Below are 22,468 nucleotides of genomic sequence, written 5' to 3'. Positions count from 1 at the left end.
ACCTGTCTCACCATCTGTATTGATGCATTGTAATCCTTTCTATATTACGTTTATGATACATTGATAGGTGTGTATACAATCACACACACACACACACACACACACACACATAAAAAATCAAGAAGTATGCATTAGAGGCAAATTGTTATAAATTAAATTATAAACATACGACAAAGTTTTATGTGTGTGTGTATGTTTGTGATTAGGATTGTTAACGTAGCTTTAACAGTTTTTCAGTCATATCGCTACAATGTCTGCAGTGTGGGAGTATATAGTGATGTCTAGCACTGGGGCATCATGTCGCAGGCATGTAGCATGATGTCCCACCCAGTCACATTATCCTGACACCAGGCCGACCAGTCCTAACACTAACCTCTTAATGCTGAGCGCCAAGCGAGGCAGCTGTTAGTACCATATTTTAAGTCTTGTTATGCAACGTTCCCTCTAAGCGGATGGTAGAAGTGCGCGCTATGCGTTATAGAAACATATTGATATAAGATACCTTCATTAGTCCTGATCCGCTCTTGCCGAATCAAGGTGTCTTTATCATTTTATAATTTTCTTAAGGCGCTAATTAAATTGTCCGCGCTTAAGGTATCCTATATAGCGCCCATGCTTTCTGTACGTTGGTTTCGCCATGCGAACTAAAATATCTAAGTAGAGATGTACAGCAAGGCATCCTAACACGGACATACGCAAGCGACTGAGTATTAAATTCACGATTAAACTGTCATGAACACAATGTGTCGATCAACAACGAGCAATATTGTATTACACTAATTTTATACCTGTATTTTGTGGGACACCAGTTGTATATGCCTTGACAGGTGTGTCGCATCATTAACGCTAAGTGACGTATTTGTCCAAACGGAAAATTATATACGAGTTGAAACGCCATGACGTCCCTGAACATACAGACTTGTTTTCACTTTCGTTACAATAAAGTAGAATAGATGTTGGAGAGGGTGGAAAAGATGGTGTATATCTATCTATCTATCTATCTGTCTGTCTGCCTCTGTGTGTGTGTGTGTGTGTGTGTGTGTGTGTGTTCCACCAGAGTCCACATTAGGGTGAATGGGTGTTGGAGAGGGCGGAGGATAGGGTGTCTATGCGTGTGTTGTGTGTTTAGACAATGCACAGTAAATGTTGCATTCTAACTGCTGCTGCTTTTCCTGCCTCCATTCTTCCTCCTCCATTTCGCGCTCTCTTTGATGTACCTTCTCCCATTTATCAGGTACTTCTGAAGCTTGATTTGTTTCTCTTTCTCCCACTCTCTATTGATCCTTTCAGTCTCCTGCGTCATTTCTCTTACCCGGGCTTTGCCATCCGAAAGGAGAACATCTCCCAATTTTGATGTCTGACACTAAAGTAAAATTCTTTCTCCGTGCACAGGACGTATCTCCCTTTTTCTAAACCTTTACAGCCTCGCTCAGTTGTCCTACATTTTCGTTCTGTCTGATATTTGTTTCCTCTCCTGGCTCTGCACAGAATCGACGATACTTGTGCTTGTTGGACTTGAATTTCGTGTGCGACCATTTGACCATTAACATTGGGTGTAATATGTAATTACTAGTCGAATGAGAGCGGAGCACATTTCCTAAATATCCATGCCCGGGAAAGGCAAAGGAGGAAAAGATGGCTATAAGAGCTCAGAATGGTTCATGATAAAATTTGTGGTATTATTTACCAAACGAAAATACCGATGTCTTGCTTATAGCCGACTTATATTTTCTACATTTTCTTTGGAGATTAAAGCTAGTTTGTATGATACTCCTTGGATTATCGTCAGTTGCCGTTGCCAAAAGGAGTGAGAGGTAAGGACAGTGTTTCCTAAAGATTAGCATTCCTGTAGTAGGACGAATGTGCACGCTTTGTCAATGAACCACGCGTACTGAGAAGCATTAGATATGGGGTAAAGTAAATAAAAAAATAAGAAAATAGGGAAATACAGATCTTTTTGTTATATATGTATGGGCTGGGGAAGCTATTGTTTATTAATATTGTTATCGGTAGACTGGTGATAAAACACAGCTTTACATGCTATATGGGTAAACATAAATGATGTGAATGAAATCATTCATAAGATTCTATACGTGATCATGAAGGAAACCATCGCCCATAGAAAGCCAATAATAAATAGAAAGAAAGAACGAAATAGCATTCAATTTCTTTTTCTTAAAAATAACAACAAAATAAAATGATTTATTTTAATAAGATATTTTTCACAAACTAAATAAATCAAGGACGGAAGGGTAAGGATCAAGTCAGCCCCTCAGCTTCATGTATATTTTTCATTCACAATACAAATGCAAAAAAAAAATAAACAGAAATGTATTTGGAGATCTACTACGACTGTAAGTAAGACATGGGTCCATGACAGTTTGACCTCGATATCGATGGACTGTACGTTTCTGAGCTAAAGAAAACACATATTAATAATGATCACCAAACCACGTTTCATTCTCTTCCAAAAACGAGTTGGCAAGAATTCTAAAGGGAATCCAAGGATTCGTCGATGAATAAACTACATACAATATTGTCTACATACAATTAAATGGAATCCTTATGCTATCACATCATTACATTGAGTTGAAATGGGATCCTTATGCTATCACATCATTACACTGAGTTGAAGTGAGATCCTTATGCTATCACATCATTACATTGAGTTGATGTGGGATCCGTATGCTATCACATCATTACATTGAGTTGATGTGGGATCCTTATGCTATCACATCATTACATTGAGTTGAAATGGGATCCTTATGCTATCACATCATTACATTGAGTTGATATGGGATCCTTATGCTATCACATCATTACAATGAGTTGATATGGGATCCTTATGCTATCACATCATTACATTGAGTTGATGTGGGATCCTTATGCTATCACATCATTACATTGAGTTGAAGTGAGATCCTTACGCTATCACATCATTACATTGAGTTGATATGGGATCCTTATGCTATCACATCATTACATTGAGTTGATGTGGGATCCTTATGCTATCACGTCATTACATTGAGTTGATGTGGGATCCTTTATGTTATCACGTCATTACATTGTGTTGATATGGGATCCTTATGCTATCACATCATTACATTGAGTTGATGTGGGATCCTTATGCTATCACATCATTACATTGAGTTGATGTGGGATCCTTTATGCTATCACATCATTACATTGAGTTGATATGGGATCCTTATGCTATCACATCATTACATTGAGTTGATATGGGATCCTTATGATATCACATCATTACACTGAGTTGAAACAGCGTTTCTTCTCACCAAGTTTGTGATATGTTCTTGATAGGAGGCAATACATAGGAACCAAATTATTTCTTTTACCATACTAACATTGGAAAAGAAAACCGCGATCAAGTGGTTCCGTGTTGATGACATAAACTCGAACGTCGTTAAGTTTTCGAGGAGGAAGTTCGTCTTTACCACAGACCACTTGATTCAAGAAATTAGAGTACGAACTGTCTGTCAGAAGGCAATGGCTTTTCCTGGTGTTCATTTTTGTTATTTCTTACAGGTACTGGTAAGTAATGATCACATACCTTACATTTTCTTTAAATGGATATGCAATGCTTTTAAGCCAATCTGTCGAGGTCTTCAGTGGTCTGTTAAATCTTTATACCATGAGTGTGATTCTATTGGCAAATTGGTTAGGAAACAGGATATTAAGTATTGTAGTTCTTCTAGTCAAATACCATTTCTGTTTCTTCTGATTTTCGTTCGTGTCTGCCACTACCTTATTGTTGTGTATTTGAATAATGTTGCTCTAGTTCTTCATTATCATTATTTGTATCAATGTCAGTGTTCCAGTTTTATTTAAAATCCATGCTTACTTCTGTAAGATTGGTGATTTAAAGAGCAGTCTTAATTTCTGCAAACATTATCCCCTTTGCCGAGTTCTCAAAGGCTACGGCAAAATGAAATTCCACACAATTGTGTTCTGATTTGATAGAGTGGAAATGTTCTTTTTCACTAATTGGTTCTTGGATAAATTCCAACAACACTATGTGATTAAAATCAAATATTCACAGTCCTACGTGGAGATCTGATGGGCACCAATACAATCACAGCTTTACAGGTTTTGAAAGTGACAAACTAATAACGATAACTCTTCCCAACACGAATTGATACGCGTTACCTGATAGGTTTTTGAAACAAAATATGGCATGGAAATTCTCAAGATCATCAAGACATGAACTTTATCGAGCGTTGTATTTCATTGCTGCTGTCTCTTTTAGTAACACAATTAAGTATTTTGTTTCTGTATAAAATGTCCGGTGTTCCTTGATTCTCAGAATTTCTACAACTTTAGAGTTACGACCGCATCCTCCGCTCTCAACGTGATTAACGAAATGTCAGATCGTCAACATTGGGCCGCTTCGTATCTTCGCTATCCTTTCAACGTGCAGACTGCTGAACCATACCAGTCCTCTCAAAACCTTAGTCAAACGTTTGGTCGACCACAAATCACTTTTATTTGAAGGTCCTCCAGAACGCCTCGAGCATGTGTCGGCTTACTAAAAGGAAGTCACATATAATCCATTTCCTTTACATAATTTATTCCTTGCAAAGATAATGGAATTGTGTCTGACTAGTCATAACATTTCCTTTTCGATGGCATCTTTTGTGTAGTAGAAGAAATTGAACTTTGGTTAACATGAAATGGATATCAACGCAAGGCAAGCATTGTTTACATTATACAAAGTCATCTTTATGGATGGACTTCTTTACTCAAAATAATATTTCTTTCTTGGAATATTTTCCTGTTTCTATCTGAGGATGGTACTTACGTAATGCATTGTTGTAAACTTGTAGTCACACTTGTTTCGTAGATAATGCGGAAACGTTTTCAAAGGGTTTACTCACGACATTGTAATCTGAGAAACGTGAAATATATTCGTAATTTGTATGTCTTGAGGAGAACGTGTATGTCTTGATCCGACTTTATGACTTCTTTCAAGAAGTCAGAGCTCACTATTTGACTAGTATGATTGCTTACTAGTAGTCCTTTCACTTTTACATTTGGTATGAAGTTGTCATTTCTTAGCTCGGTACTAGTAGCCGTCTGTTTTCTCTTCGTGACTGGCAAAACTCAGAATAGTATCATGGGAATGTTAGTTCGTTAGTGTTCCTAAACGTTTGTGTTCCTGAATCGTCCATTAACTGAAAGTATAGATTTAGATCCACCAAGTATACGGCTTTGGACAATATCGTTCAGACATAAGTGTTCCAAGTAGATGCCTTCAAGATCGATGGAATTGCATACAATGGCCATTTTTTAATCAGCCTGACACCAGACGAGATATCCGTTCGCTTCTTGTTTCAATTTGAGAAACTCTTTCACGTATCTTGAAGGAAACATTTCAGTTTACTTGGGCCGTTTTTCTGGGATGATGCTCCAATATTCTCACAGTTTTCAAACTCCTCCCCCACGAGTTAAAAAATAAAGCTTCAATGATATAAAAATGCACAAACCTTTGTCATTTCATTCGTTGATTTATAAGTTCCAACCTGATTGTCAACTATTTCGAATCAAAGGGGAAATTCGTTAGTAACACGGTCGCTATTTTCTTGCCGATGTTTTCAAGCAACTAATGTGATGTTGTTCACTGTGTTTTAAAATTTCATTATTTCCGTAAAGTTTGGATTTTCATCTCTTTGAACACATGCATACAAGAGTTTATCTTATTTATCTGTTAAATTTGTTGTAGAAATATTAAGACCAGATATTGTACATATTGGACGCAGACGACACAGTTTTGACTGAAATAGACTATTCTAAAAACCAGAAATCGTATAATAACAACAGAGTTTATTCCGAATGGTATTTAGACTGTATCTATATATTTCATAAAGTATAATTTGTTTCATCTTTGATCTATCTTCAGTCGAATAAACTGATTTCCAATATGAGATCGTCTCACCATAATTTGTTTCATAATCTATGGGGTCCTTTTGGTCAATTGCCAGTTTTTTTCCCCCCAGAAAGTGGGTCAATCTTTAACAAGGTTAAAGCAAATAAAATCCGGTCTAAGCAGCTTCACCAAAAGTCCAAAGTGCAAAGGTTGAATGAGACAATAAGAGATTGTTGGCATTTTATTAATCTGAAGGTTGGCTTGGGTGTTGAAGATTGTGATTACATATTATACCTTGAAATGATTCTTCAAAACATGTTTAAATATTCATGACTCTGAGGATCGAGCCTGTCATGGAACACGTATTAGTATTAAAAGTAAAACATTGATTCTAGATACACTATATGCATCTGCGGCCTAGTAATCGAAAGCTTTCGTCTATAACAGGTAACTGTTATAATGGATCAGATATCTCACAGTAGTTTGACTGCAATCAAGCTCAACAACAACAGCAAGAGTGTCCATGGATTCGCACATTTCTACATGGATGTATTAATATCATTCAGTTATACGGAACTTAACACTACAGTCTTTTCCTGTTGTTTTATCCACTCCAGACAAAATAAGTTCTGTCCAACCGTATTTTACAGTCACCTCCACCTTTCTCATCCTTCCACCGGTTGTATCGGGCATATCCACCACAAGTTCGCCTAGACGCTTGCAGCATGCATCTGTCACATATTTTGGATCTGTTTCCTCTGACTGATAAAATTTGAAATGTACTAACGTTGCGTTCTCGTCCAGTGGAATGTAGATTCGAGATTTTTGGGAACATACAAGCGACACAGCTTCACCTTTTTTAACGTGTATGCTGAAGACATCTCTGCATATCTCCTCTCCACTGGGAAGAACCTTCTTTTTCTCTGGTGCATGTACCGCTGGATCATATTTCCTGCTAGTTGAGACACCGTATGTATAACGGGAGATTCTGGTTTTAAATACGTTTGGTCTTTGTCCGAAAAGAACCGCTCCCTTCATTACAGAGTAAAAGGGATTTGTTGGGATGATTATGTCTATATGCGGAAATGCCTTGTGAAATTCACCTCTAGTGATTGGCGATTCCGAAAACCCTCCTACTAGGACGAACTTCTTTACGCCTACTAGACAATTGCTTTTAATTTCTTTTAGAATGTGCTTTATGATTTCGGACAACGTTTCCTGGAAAAGAAAATTTCTAATTAACTCTGAATTAAATGAAAGTCCCTTTTCGCTTATTTGAAAAAAATTAGAGTATTTAGCCTTTTCTATTTTTATGTTTGGAAACACTTTCATCCAAAGATTGTTTGGTAGCTTCAGCTTGATCCATTCCTCCTCTCTTGTTGCATGTAAACCAATGTTAATCTTTTGCTGTTCAAAATCATTCTCCACGTCTAGCAATTCGGCGCGTGAGCACTCTTCCAAAATAGAACCCGCCATAGCAGTCTTAAAAGTATCTCTTAGATGTTGCTGAAACGCATGATTGACATTCTGCGCTCCCCAAGCTCCACCATTAGATCTCGCTATTTCCCGTAATTGGCCATCTTCGAGTACCTCTATTGCTGTGATGTCCACCGTACCTCCTATAAAGTATGTTGCAGGGAAAAATATATATTATGTAATTTCAAAATATTTCTTTAATTATTCCTTAGAAAACCATTTACAATTAAAATATTGACTGCCTCGGCAGTGGCCACGTTTCTGCAAGTTTCAATATTCAGCATACGAATTTACTTTCAACATACAATACCTGATACAAACATGTAATTAAGAAAGAAAATGTGAAATATTAACAAAACCTTTTGCAGTTTCTGTATAATATTAAAACAGTTGTGATCGCTTGTTAAAATTGTTAAAAGTTAAACTAACTCGTTTTACAATACGTGTAAAATAAAATTAAATTTATAAAAATGCAATCACGATCATAAGTAGTTTTACCTCCCATGTCGATGATCGCAAATTTATCTCCCACGTGGCCTAAATTGCCCATTCCAGATCGCTCCTCTTTTGGCAAGTACAAACAATGAATGGCTGCAGCCTCTGGTTCTAGGGCGAGGAGTAATTGATTTCCTGGAATCCCCGCCTTTAATTAATAAATTTCGTCCAAGATATATGCGTCCACGTGTGAAATAAAAAAAAAAAACAATAAAAGCCAATAAAGCTCTGTCTTGCACAAAACAGTAGTAAAGTTTAATAAACGGTGCATAGTCATAAAAAGACCCTGGAAGGAAAAACAAAGCAAAGGATATTTCAATGAAATCATATAAATAACTTGGCTGGATGAAATCGCAGCATATGCACCCGAGTGGTCGCAATTCTAAATTATAAACGACGGTACAGTCTTCAGCGGAAAAAATATTTTTATATATTCCAAAACTATTATTCAAGAATGTTCAATTTATACAAAATATAAATTGTTTTGCATGCTGCATAATTCCGAATACCGTACGTTGTGTTAAAGTTATATATATATATATATATATATATATATATATATATATATATATATATATATATATATATATATATATATATATATATGTCTGTGTGCCGGCCCGACAGCGTCACATAAAAACGACATTTTGAGATTTGTATATGCTATGATGGTTCTAACGTTAATCTTTCAAACGGTGCGTATGTTAATGCTTGTCTTCACAACGAAACGGTATCGACGAAAGATCCAAGATAATACAATTAAACAGATTGCATATCTTGTTTAGCTTCACAATAAGACCAGTAGAAAAACTGACTAAACATACAACCCACATAGCAAGAATATGCCAGCTTTCCAGTAAAGATCAAGTGGTTTATGACAATTTCTCTCTCTCTCTCTCTCTCTCTCTCTCTCTCTCTCTCTCTCTCTCACACACACACACACACACACACACACACACACACAAACACACTTTTGAGTTCATGACATTGTTTACGAGCTTAGAAGGTTCTGGAAGCAAAAATGTTTATATTTGTGCATACTGTTTATTAAGATGATTTGATTTTCCAAAATATACTATTGAGACAAAGGTCAAGTGGAATATAATCAGAGTTGATAGTTCTTTTCAGATATAAGACGTTTGGAGAAATTTTTTATTTAAACAATTCATTGGAACTACAAAATATTCATTTACATTTTTGTTTTATACTTAAAAACTATTCTGGGAATAAAGAGAACACATTCAAAGACATTCTGGATTATATTACTGTGGTGCATCAGGACATTCAAGATTATTGAAATTCATTCGGAACGTTCTCTACCTTTAGAATTGTGAACATTTAGGATTATTTGTAATTTAGTTCACAATACTGTTAGCATGTTTGTCATTTTCACTTTCTGTTCTTGGGAAATAAGTTGTGAAGTGAAGTTTATGTTTGCTTATGTGTGTGTGTGTGTGTGTGTGTGTATGTGTGTATACTTATCTAATTTTGTCTTCGGGTTATGGTAAGTTAACTTACCGATCTGCGTTACTTTGAAACTGCTATCTGTAGCGTTTACTCAGGTTTTGCTAGGGTATAAATATTATACTTGATTTTAAGGAACATACACACTATCATTTGTCATAAATGGTACTCAGTGTCTTGGCTTTGTTTCAACTGAACTTCACCTTTTCTCTGTTGTTCTTCAGTAAACTTTCATAATTAAGCAGGCTGCTGCCAATTTCAGGGCGATAAATAATATATAATATATGTAGACGTTGGGGGTGGGTGGCTGGTTGCAACGATTTCATCTAGAGTATTCAATTAGCTGATTAATCTTAAGTTTGACCTGGCTAAGAGAATATGTATTGATTACTGTACAACTTCTTCAACATCCATGTATGATGACTGGCCTAACTTGAACCTTCTAGTTTTTTTAATATATTGGATGGTAGTATTTTTCCTTCAGTCGACATTTCTCTAAAATGAAAGTTCGCTTTTATATTTGCGTGTAAAGTGTTAATATTTTTATTATTAGACTTTATGATTTGAATTTGACAAGTGTGTGCTGAGTAACAAATGGCTATGTAAATATGTTATTTCTCGAAGATGAAAATAGTAACACATTTTTAGGATATCCATACATACCTACTTACCTTCCAAATAATATATACGTACACATATACTGTTAAATATATTTAACTTGTGTTTTGAGTCCGACCTTTGTCCACAACTGAGGTTCTGTATTTTGACCTACCTGACTAATGCCATTTTTGCATGTTTACTTATGTCTGAATTCATGGCATTTACTTTTCCCTTGGGAACCCCTGGTCTACCTGATATCTGTCGTGTTCTTTACTAAAATTTTAATAAAAGACGTGATCATACTGTGACCCAGGACTTTAATCGTGTACCAATGTGCGTGGTTGTCATGAGTGAGCGAGCGAGTGAGTGATCGATCGCGGTGCATGATTCCCGTGCGTAAGGAGTACTAAAATCACTTCCCCGCCAAACTAACAAACAACAGTTTTAGGATTCCTACTCTAGGCTGGAGACGGACAACACATTGAGCAGTGCAAGTTGTGAAGAGTACTGGTTTTTCACGCAAGTGAAAGACAATGGATTTAGTATAATTTGGGAAATTATATACCCTTCGAGTCTGGTAAGTGATAATTAGGTGGGTTTTGGGTGATAAAATTATAAACGCCGGTGGGTGGGTTGTAAACTGTGTATTGTATTTGTGTCGGTTATATTCTGTATGGTATTTGTCTTGTATTCTAAGTATGCGTTTTGTAATGTTTTAGGTTTACCTCGTACCATTAATAAATCCCACAATCGACGAGCTAGTCTTATTTTTTTCTACCCGAAACGGATAAGAAAGATAGCACACAATATTGACAACTTAATGATATATAAATTTAATTTAGACCATTAGCATGGTCCTCTTATTGTGTCCGAGGTTTTTATATTAAGGTTGTCAACACAGGAATTATACATTCATATCATAATATGTTATAATAGTGGAATAAGTCTTTTAATTGTGTTATAATTTGAGATGACTTATTTATCTAAATATTCCGTTGGAATTTCAAAGTGCCCATTGATACGTTTTGACTTGATAACTATTTTGGTAATATGGTTAATGCATTCAAGGACATCTTAGATTATATCACTGTGATACATTTAGGCTGATGGCATATCAACACATCTAATACTATTTGCACATCAGCACATTCAAGATTGGAATTTATTCTGAACACCACTGGAATTTATTTGGAACACTTCATAGTTTTAGACTTCTGACTGAACTTCTAAGACTAAATGGGATTCAGATCACAATACTGTAAGTTCCTTGTAACTTTTCACTTCGTATTCTAGGGAAATACATTAGTTGTTGTGACGGTTTCGCTCTTGTCTATCATTTAGTTAATGACTACAGATTCGTAATAAAGCATACATACATACATGCATGAGGTGGGCAAGAAAACCAAATTACTATGTTTGATGACAAAGCTATTAAACTAGTTGGCTTAAATTTTTTGGGCTGAAAATGTATGAAGACTGACCAACCATTTATGTAGGTTCATTGGAAGATAAACTGAGATCTCAACAACATTTTAAGTTTCAGCTAGATTCCCCAACCACTCCCCTTCTTTACGGCAGTTAAGACGAGCTTTACTGTTTTCATTGGATGGTTATGCTTAATCATTAACTAATACAATCTACAACAAGTGATTTATTTACATTGTAACTAAAACAAGAGAAACTCTTAACATCATTATTTTTTTCTAGCAGGTCCCAATTTCATTCAAAATATGAAAATGCGACATAGACCTCGATCTACAGTTTGTCTAATCGTGAGGCGAATTCATTAAATTACTCCAGAAGAATATTCTACTCTTCTTGACCTTACTTACTATAGGTAACACTATTCAAATGTCTAATGTACGTATCATAATGTAACTTGTAAGAACATTCGAAATGTCAGTGGCTTCGACTGAATCTCTCTCTCTCTCTCTCTCTCTCTGCGAATTATCTTCACCTTTGATCGACCCAGTTTTGGGTTTTATATTTCACGAGTGATGCAAAGTAGAATAACATCCGTATATACACAGTAAACACGATATGGTCTCATTTCCTTCGTTGTGGATGAAAACCATCATGGCGTCAATATTGATTGCAAATAATCTGCATATAATTATATGTGAATGTCGAAAAGAGTAGGCCACCCCCCAGTAGATGAGGGGGAGTTCTAAATAAGTATTAATGTCTTTCGGTTTATACGCGTATAAACAAAATTAACTCAAAGGCCCTGGCCACCTAGATTGCTGGAAATCGTAAAGAATAAAGAAATAAATATTATTAAAGACTAGTACCAATGTTTATCCAAATGGCTTTACTAATTTCAAAGATTTGTAACGGATCCATTCTAAACGTCGTATCGTTGATTAAAGGGTAATTACGTTGCATTTTATTTATTGCTAACATTCAGTTTAGACACTTAGTATTTCACTACTGATTCCTTCATTTGTTTAATATTTAAGATGTTTTCTTTCCATTCTTTAAAATAATTTCAATTCGCTACGCGGAAAATTTCTTCAATCAAGACGAAAGGCTGCTGTTGTCGAATAATATCTTGCTCGTGCTAACAGAATTATCAGCAAGGTAGAATTTTATATACAATGCTATATATGCCGAAGTGTTTTTTTCACGTCAGGTGCATTTCCTGTAAATCAGTTTTTCGTTACATGTGATTTCTAAAATGTTCAGTAAGAATCTAAATAACCCAAAATGGCGAATAATTTCTATATTTTCAGAAAATTTGGTGAGCATAACGTGATTAGTTTAATAATGTAATTAAGTGGGACTTGTGCTTGTAATACATTACCTCTTTTGCGGCTTCTCTCATGACTGCTTTCGCAGATTCTTGTAATACATTAACTCTTTTGCGGCCTCTCTCATGACTGCTTTCGCAGATTCTTGTAATACATTACCTCTTTTGCGGCCTCTCTCATGACTGCTTTCGCAGATTCGTTCCATATGCTTGGTACAGTCAGAACCCATCTGATTCTGTCTATATTCAGTCGAATACTTCTATTCTCCATAAACTTCTTGAGGCAGTCGTTCTTTAACGCTTCGATAAATTTGGACATGACAAACTTCACACTCCTGTGGTCACCACAAGGCTCTGCTTCTACCATCCGCTCCTTGAAATTCTACAGAAAACATTTTCATTATACTGGAAACGACTTATATATATATATGTATATATGTATATATGTATGCATATGTATGTATATATATATATATATATATATATATATATATATATATATATATATATATATATATATATACACACACACAGATAGAGAGATATAGATATATACACAGATAGAGAGATATAGATATAGATAGATAGATAGATACGTGTCTATTCGTATCTCTATGCGATAGCAAAGTATATATACGAGCATGGTTAACTGTCTTCTTTACATTGAATATGAGAAACCATTTTTTTTCTGTTTCATCTTTAAGCATATAATCAAATATTCTTCCTACCTTCTCATACAAAAGCATCTTGAAGCCCGTGAAGAACATGAATTTATTAGACTCCCCCATGTCATCCATGCGAAGAAAATTCTTCTCAGCAACAGTACCGAAGGAATGGATAGTGTCATCCTCTTTACGAATAAGGATACACGTTTTTGTCTTGTGTGAGGAAATATCAGGGCTGTGCGTTCTCGTCCAGATATCTGCTGGATTGACTTCAAAGGTTCCGCGGAACTGGCAGGCAAAGCCTGAATAGGTTGTACCAATATCCAGCGCTACGACCAGATCTACTACTTTCATCTCCATATTTTCTTTTGATCAGCTCTCTCTGTTTAAGGCTCTGGCGTGAGTGGGAAAAGGCAACTGCAAGAATTATTAGTAAAATGTAAGAACACACATGATGATAATGTCATTCAAATATGCGGATAGAGATGCCATACTATTAATTTTAGCAAGAAGTAAAATACCACAAAAACCCAACAGAAAACATAAAGCAATAATGATGACGACGATGATGAATACGGATTTGACGGTTTTAATAACATGCAAAGGGGGGGGGGGGGCCGAGTGGCCGAGTGGTCTAAAGCGCTCTTCGTTACGGATCACTGCCATCTCACCTGTCTGTGGCGGTTCGAGTCTAAGATTCAGCCAATGTGGGTATGTGAGAAAACTTGCCAGTAGCTTCTCGAGGGTCGGTGGTTCTTTCCGGGGTTTTCCCGGATTCTTCCTCCACCATTAATACTGGCCGCCATGTATAGCCTATCGTGTGCTGAAAAATGGCGTTAAACCCCACAACAACAACAACATGCGAAGGGAATGATAATTCACCGGATCCTCTGAGCTTGACAGCATCCTAATGTTGATCAGATTCTAATGGTATCGACATAATCAGCTTATATTGGCAATCTTGGACAAGCAATTTCAGCTGAACGTTATGACATTAAATACACAAATGTATCAAATGTACATACGCTTACTAATGTAAGATAAACTATTATTTGCATATCAGTTGGAGCCCCGAGTGGCCGAGTGGTCTAAAGCGCTCACCGTTCCGGATCACTGCCATCTCACCTGTCTGCGTGGGTTCGAGTCCAAGGCTCGGCTAGCGTGGGTACGTTGGAAAGCCTGCCAGTAGCTTCTCGTTGGTCGGTGGTTCTTCCCTGGGTTTTCCAGGGTTCTTCCTCCACCAGTTATACTGGCCGCCATGTATAGCCTATCTTGTGCTGAAAAATGGCGTTAAACCCTAGAAGAACAACAGCAGCAGCATATCAGTTAATATCTGTACCATTATATATGGTTGCTACTCTTATTGTCACAATTTATAAAAGGTATATAGGGTGATTCATTTACATAACTTGTTAAGGAAATCAACCTCTCGATTTTGCTTTTTGAAGCAGTGATTGTGTTTATTTATTGTGCATTTTATACAATCCAAAACGTGACAAATTCGTCATTAAACCAACACATAGCACATATATCTGGAACAAAGAATGATGTCGGGAAAAACTACATAGGGCTATTTATATAAACCAACCTGCAAACACACAAGTTTTACTACTGGTCAGAGGAAGCATAAGTCAACGATAAACTAAAAGCATAAAATATGAATATGAAGAAAAACATACAGATGAGGAAATATTTCTTTTTAAACTTTATGGAAAGTTTGCTTCCATGAAATCTTGCGATCGCGACTATTATTGTAAAATTACGAAGCAGCACGTATATTCAGCAAAGACATCGAACCTATTACCTTGAAATATACATACTGATGTATCATGTAGGTCTGCAGCAAGTCATCGAAATACGTTTAACCTGCGGAACACTTATAGTTGCTTTTTTACAAGTTTAGGATATAATGATAAACAGTTGCAGCATTTTGAATCTAGGAAACAAACTGTAATTGCATTACACTATTAGATATAAGAAATATATTACGGGTGAAATAACTAGCCTCTGGATCAGTCGTAAACTATTGCAAAATATAGTGGAAGAAAATTGTTTGCAATGTCAGCTGTCCAGGTCAACTGAGCAAGGTGACCTCACACCAATGTAAGTGAAGATGATAACTCAGTTGCATTCGTCTGACTGTTTGAAGACTGTGCCACCATCAGATCATAGAAAGATACTGAACAGCGGTTTGTTCTTGGAACGTGTCATTGGGCTCACGCCCTTCGTTTTATATTTGTCCTCAAATAGGACTCACTCACGCAGTTAGAATACATATCTGATAAGAAACACCAATAATTTAGGTGGTCTACCCGACTTTAGATGAAACAATACAATCTGTGAAATCGATTGCTTCCATAGAGGACTACTGGTACTTGAATTAATGGTCGTGGGAAGTACGCTTACGTCACATTGCAAGCGCCGACAAACACAATCAAAATTCAGTGCAAAATTAAGTCCGGTAATGCATGCTCAACGAAAAGGGGCAGGAGTCTAACTTGCAGAGAAAAGCATTATTCAAAGACTTCAATCGATAACATTTTTTTCTGAGCTGTAATGTAGCTATGTAACAAATGGTATTTTTCTCATATTTTGTCGCTTTCGATTGTCATTTCGTGCATACGATGGGATAGAATATTACATTGACTTTTTAAAACTTTTCGCGACGTTTATGATGCTGATTAGCAAAGTGGCATATGTAGATACGCACTGGAGCTGACACTGTACTTATTTAGCCGTATCCAGTGATCCTTTGGTAGATTATCTATACGTAATTACAACCATAAGTTGTTAATTCTACAAGCATGTGATTTGGATATTAACTCATTACATGGACACTGACCTCTCCGGTTGCCTAGTGGTTAGACCGTCCGCCTCAGATGCGTGAGGTCGCGGGTTCGAACCTCGGCCTAAACATATCAAAGATATATAAAAATGGCACTAACAACTGCCTCACTAGGCGCTCAGTATTAACAGGTTAGTGTTAGAACTGGCCGGGCTGGTGTCAAGACACTGACTGGGTGGGACATGTTACATGTCTGAGGCATGATGCACCAGTGCTAAACATCACTATAAACTGTCACACTGCAGACAACGTATCGATATCACTGACCCTTTGTTAAAGCTACGTTAAAAATCCAAATCACACACATAAACACATGCACAAGTACACGTTTTTGACCACTTCATTTGCGGTTGTCTCCAGTGACTTGGCATTTTAATCAAAGTAATACGTAAAATAAGTGTATAACTTCTGTTCAGGATTCAATGCTATTTAATTACGTATTCCCAGATATCAATGCAAGCTCTAAACGTACGGTTATGTAAGTCTTTCTCTGAAACATTACCAGGATTTTTCCTGTCATTTGGCATAGCTTTTCGACGGCTTGATAGTTGTTTTAGTTAACTATTACCTGACAATCGGGGGCCCCGAGTGGCCGAGTGGTCTAAGGCGCTCTTCGTTACGGATCACTGCCATCTCACCTCTGTCTGCGTGGGTTCGAGTCTCGGATTGGGTATGTGAGAAAGCTTGCTAATGTGGGAATGTGAGAAAGCTTGCTAGTAACTTCTCGTGGGTCAGTGGTTCTTTCTGGGGGTTTTCCGAGTTCTTCCTCCACCATTAATAATGGCCGCCATGTATCGTGTGCTGAAAAATGGCGTTAAACCCTACAACAACAATAACAATAACAACCTGACAATCGTTCGTTGACAACTGTTGGACGACCTTAAGTTAAACCACGATCAGTGTTTTGCAGGCAATTGCTTTCATCAGGCGCCGTCCTTAACAATCTTAAGTTGATATCTTCAAGCCATATCAGAGGTGATGTAGTAGTCTTTCATTATACTGGTGTATTCTCCTACGCTAATTTTGATTAAAGGATAAAACATTAACGAACTAAAAGACTCGCTATTGCTATATACTTTGAAACATGATTGTAGGAGAGTGAGGCAAGAATGAACTATTAAAGTATTATATTATTTTGCAAAACCAATCCTTTGTGAATAGTTTCTTTCAATAGATTATTGGCAAATTGTTTATGCCCGTGCATTTACTCAAACCACTTGTAGCAGACGCTTACACAAGTGTCAGCGAAATGTTCAATCCAAACAGGACTAATACAGGTATCATATAATAAACAGTTGAATAGTATATAAATGACGTTTATTGTAATTATCCGAGAGGTATATATCCCAATCATTAAGGTTAAGTGTATCATATTTGTATGAATACATTACAAAGATAAGAGACCGGTTCGAAACTAATTTCACGCATGAAGATTATATTTAAGTCCAAAACTAATTTCCGCTCTAGCTCTATTCCACAAACATTTCATATGCATCAGGACACATTCAGCCATGTTTCTCCGAAATCTGTTGTTAACATAGGCCCTTATTTCACGACCTTTGAACCTTACAATGTGGGAGTTATTCAGAAAGTAGTCGGAGTTTATACTTGTTTATGAATAGAGCTGTTAACATGAGTATATACTTACATGTAGCGTACAAGTCGTAGCAGTTTGTTTGAACAGTATTTTAGGTTAGACTGTTCTGAAACACTTAAATTAGATTATAATCATAAATCACCCTAGTATGAGCAAGCACGCTTAAATAACAGAACCGTAAAAGCTAAATTTGATTTAGCAATAACTATATACAATTTACTGGCATCGTTTAGTTTTATGTAATTAGGTAATTATACAATCCAACGAAACAATCTTTCAGACAGCAATGAAAGAAGACTTTCCAGTAATTGACAGTAATCTCACACATTTGTGAGCGCTATCAACGGCTATATATATATATAAAGCTCAGTATGCGCTATTAATATATATATATATATATATATATATATATATATATATATATATATATATATATATATATATATATATATATATATATATATATATATATATATATATATATATATATATATATATATATATATATATATATATATATATATATATATATATATATATATATATATATATATATATATATATATATATATGTATATATACACACACACACACACACACTAAAGGCCCAGACAACACTATGAATTTAAATTCGGTCTGAAGCTGAGGAAACGGGCTTCAAATCGGAGCATATGATCTTAATATGATTGACTGTATGCTTTTCTAAATGTCCATATCTATCAATAAAACTGTTTAACTGAGCGTAGTAGCATAGTTTACCGCCAAATAGTATAGTTTTGTACTTCCGACTATTATTTCGCCACTCCTATCTACACGCCAACACCATTTTCACCGACGTCTCTTTTGCGATTTCTCAGCCACACACGAGGCAAATGGATTATAAACACATAACCTTAATCGTTTTATTTTTATTCCAGTAAAGTTTACACAACTCTCCGATCAAACAAAGTTGCAATGCTAAGAAAAGTTTTTTTTTTCTATAAAAATGCCATCATTTATTATATTCTGTACGAGAAGTGAACAAAGATTTTGAGATGAATCAACATTTCTTAGGAATAGCACTAACTGTCTCTGTTGGAATACTGAAAAAATGAACAGACCCAAAGCCTGGTCGAGAAAAAAACATTGTCCTTGAAGAGATGTGTTTGATATCAAAATACTGGGACCAGTATTGCAGGCTTCCTGAAAAGCCTCGTGTTCCGACATAGATGAGGGGGTAATGCATGTAAGACCTATCAATACAATATATTATTTGCTAATTAGAATCTACATACGTTTCATATCTTACACACAATCAAAATAAAAAATGTATAAATTTACCTTTTGTTCAATACAAGAACCCTTTATCCTTTGCTAATACATCCATTCAGAACGAGTTGAAGATGTCTTTTTCCTTTTTACTAATTTTTCTCTGGGTTTTTTCTAATATAGTTTCATTCATATCTGCTGGTAGCTTTCTTCGTACATTACGGTACAATACTTGTCCACTCTCATAACTTTTAGCTGACAGTTTGTTTTGATTTTGGCTTTGTTCGTGCCTTTTGTTCCCTTGATGTAGTACTTTCTTGGCTAGAAACGTTGCATCTCATCTCTTGCCGGCGCCAGTATCAATTATTAAACAACATAACATCCTACTTTATATTCAGTTTGATGGTTGTTCAGTACCATCGGGTTTCGTTATATTCGTTGCGTGCTTGTGTGTTGTCACTAGAACTGAGATTGACTATTTTTACGGGATAAAAGCATGTTAGAGAGGCACATGACTGATATCAAAACGCTTGCTGAGTGCTGATATTTGTTTGTGTGGTTGGTGTTTTTAAACAAGCCACTCTGCACATAAAGCTCTAGCATGTGGGTGTTGTGTGCACAAAGGTAAAAAAGTATCAGGTGATTTGGTACTTTGCCAAAATGCCAAACAACCTTTGGAATAATAGCTGAATATGATCTTTGTTTGGTATTAATCAATATGTACCCAACACGACTTCTAGTTACCGAATTTATTTTAAATATGGCTTCCTACATGATTTATACAAGCAGCATATGAGTTAGACTTGCAGTATAGCAGAGTATGTGACCGATATCAGTACATGGGAATTGCACTGCATTTGTAGACAGATATATTTTACTACCTACAAAATATGACTCGCACTGTTCTCTTACCTACGAAGATATGTCCCTTTTGAGTAAACTTCCTTGTAAACAATCATAAAACGCCAATGTCATCGAAGCGTTCGATCCGATTAGCTAATGTGGTTGGATGCGGTCGAATAATGTATTATATAGGAAAGTGGTCTGTTCTAACATACCATTTTAAACCCAATGTTCTCTTAATTCACCACTGTTGTCATTATAATTTTAATAAATTCCCGTCTAAGGATTGACAAAGGAGTGTGGAAAATTGTAATGGTGAGTTATAAACCTTCGAATTTAAATTAATTAGCAAGCTTGGTATATGCAAAAGAAAAAAAGAATGAAAGGTAATTTCTTGTGTCAGCATCACATATGTTCTTCATCGTGTACTAACAGTCTTATTGTAACAATACGAATAAATGGCCTTGTATACTAGCAAAGATGATAGACCCTGACCTGATGTCGCATAACGTGAAGGCAGATCTATGTTTATGATATGTATTCTACTGATTACTCTTGACAAACATCATAGACCAAGATCTGACGGTGCATTGTGTGGTTTTTAAAGGCGTCAATAAGGTATCCATGCCAGCAAAACAACAAGGGTCACCACATACCACAATGGCCGTAAGTGTGTGCATACTGGTAGTGTCCCAAATTTCCAGGAGCTTTTAACAGCGAGCTCGCAAAGTGAGGTACCCTCTAACGGAAACAGTGTTGATTGTCCAGCAGTTGGAGTACACTATCTGCAGGATCACGTTTTTCTGAGCTCCAATTTGCAGGATTATCATACGATTTCGGTATCCAGTCAAAACAAAGTTTTGCTGAAAGTATATTTTGGATATACGTATTCCTCGTTTACAAATTTAAAATATATTTAATAGTAAAACCACAGTATTCAAAATTTCTTTTGTTTAGATGCTGGAAAACGTATAGCTAACACGATATTTAAGACATGAACATGCGAATATTTTATAGATAATAAGTCTAAAGAAGTACAGTTGTAATCCAGTGAAACTTAATCAAAGGCAAATGTTTTATTTAAACTTCCTCTCGCCTACTTCAGCAAAGGAGTAGCCATGGCAACATTCATCCTGAAGAGGAAGCTGAGGTAGTATCAATGACTAAGCTTTTCTATCGAATATTTAAACCCTTGAAAGTATTTGCTGTTATACTTAATTTAGGGAGTCATCAAGATCTGCTCTTTTAGTTTTAAACTTTCCACTCTTGTGTGCCTGATGCATTGTCAAGATTATTTTAAACCTGTTTAAGTTAACCCACTTTTATGGCGATAAGTTCTAAACGTTATAAGTGGTGGCTATCTTACTTGGAATGTGGGTCAAGTTTGCACTGCTTGTCTAAAGTCTACGGTCACAATCCCCTGCCTTTAAAAATAGGTCTATGTAATTTTAATAATTTATTCAGATTTTAGAAAGGAAAGTTGTTTATACACTCATTATCAAAACAGTTTTAAAGGCAATGATGTCACAATATGTAAAGTCATTAGGCATTCCTCTTCCAACCCCTTTAACCCTCACTTTCCATGACATAGGATTATTTCAAAATCTATTATGTTGATATTTTGTGTGATCATAAATCTTTAAAGGAATAGGTGTTATTTCTGGGATTTAAAATCAGCAAATATTGACTATAGTATTCGAATATTTTTTGTGCTCCTATGATTAAGCAGGTCACACTAATTCTGCATTAAAGGCAACACCGGTCATTCATCCTGGATAAACATTAGATAATCTCTCTCTCTCTCTCTCTCTCTTGCAAATCCTCTGAGGAATTGTTATCATAATTAATAAAATATCAATAAATTGCACCAGACATATGAGACAGACAGTACTGTGATTGTAAAGGACATTTATATTAGAAAACTTAAATTTTCGTCGTAAATAATAACAGTACCATGTCCCAGAAAGCAAATTACTTTCAGCACATAATTATCAGAACTATAAGCCTCTCAAAACATGCAGGCAAGCTAACAACGCATGATTGTAGGGATATGATTTTGGAACTTATAATCTTTGATATAGGATTGGTGTACGGTATTTACCCGTACATCTAAAAACTTCTACAAATTTCGTTCGCAATTTCAGTTTCAAGTGTACACTTTGATCACGTTCACAAAGATGTACAAAGTCATTTTTTAAGCTGAAACATTCTATAGAATATGATGTATAACATACAATTCGACCTGTAATATTTCTTTGTCACTGCTCACATGCCACATATTCTTGATAACCATATGTAATTATATATTAGCAACGAATGTATAAAGGCTATAACAAAATGAGGTTTCTGTCTTTAAATAGGAAGCAGTATTTAAACATAAACATCGAACAAGTTTATAGAGTTCACACTTCTTGATTTATTGGATTTACTCTCCTTGGTGTATTAAATTCACTCTCCTTGATTTATCGAATTCACCCTGCTTAGGATGACATCATGAACAGGTGTGATTTAAGTAAGGTCGCTTGCACTTAAAATCCCAGTTACTACATTCAGATTCAACGATTACAAGGAGATGAAACATAGCCTATGCTGGTGTTTGGATAGG

At 35.9% G+C, this 22,468-nt stretch overlaps 1 protein-coding gene across 1 annotated transcript; it reads right to left on the bottom strand.

Moving 5' to 3' along the window:
* Positions 1–2,193: 2,193 nt before the first annotated feature.
* LOC149775823 (heat shock 70 kDa protein 12A-like) lies at positions 2,194–19,519 on the bottom strand. Its single transcript, XM_089943440.1, has 5 exons — positions 19,093–19,519; positions 13,394–13,747; positions 12,826–13,047; positions 7,856–8,000; positions 2,194–7,500 (listed from the first exon to the last, which is right to left on the bottom strand). The coding sequence occupies exons 2-5, from the start codon at positions 13,688–13,690 to the stop codon at positions 6,440–6,442; spliced, it is 1,725 nt and encodes a 574-aa protein (XP_089799566.1). The 5' UTR covers positions 13,691–13,747; positions 19,093–19,519; the 3' UTR covers positions 2,194–6,439.
* Positions 19,520–22,468: the final 2,949 nt, after the last annotated feature.

This window comes from Sinohyriopsis cumingii, chromosome 19, assembly GCF_028554795.1.
Source record: "Sinohyriopsis cumingii isolate HCF-2022 chromosome 19, ASM2855479v2, whole genome shotgun sequence".
In the NCBI taxonomy this organism is placed as follows: domain Eukaryota; kingdom Metazoa; phylum Mollusca; class Bivalvia; order Unionida; family Unionidae; genus Sinohyriopsis; species Sinohyriopsis cumingii.
The sequence above is the reverse complement of the archived record's forward strand: the minus strand, read 5'-3'. Positions and strand labels throughout refer to the sequence as shown.

Coding starts and splice junctions, on each gene's coding strand:
- LOC149775823 (XM_089943440.1), bottom strand. CDS start 13,690: ATGGAGATGAAAGTAGTAGATCTGGTCGTAGCGCTGGATATTGGTACA. Junction 8,001..12,825: donor TGAGAGAGGCCGCAAAAGAG/GTAATGTATTAC, acceptor TATTAATTAAAG/GCGGGGATTCCAGGAAATCA. Junction 7,501..7,855: donor TGCGATCATCGACATGGGAG/GTAAAACTACTT, acceptor CATACTTTATAG/GAGGTACGGTGGACATCACA.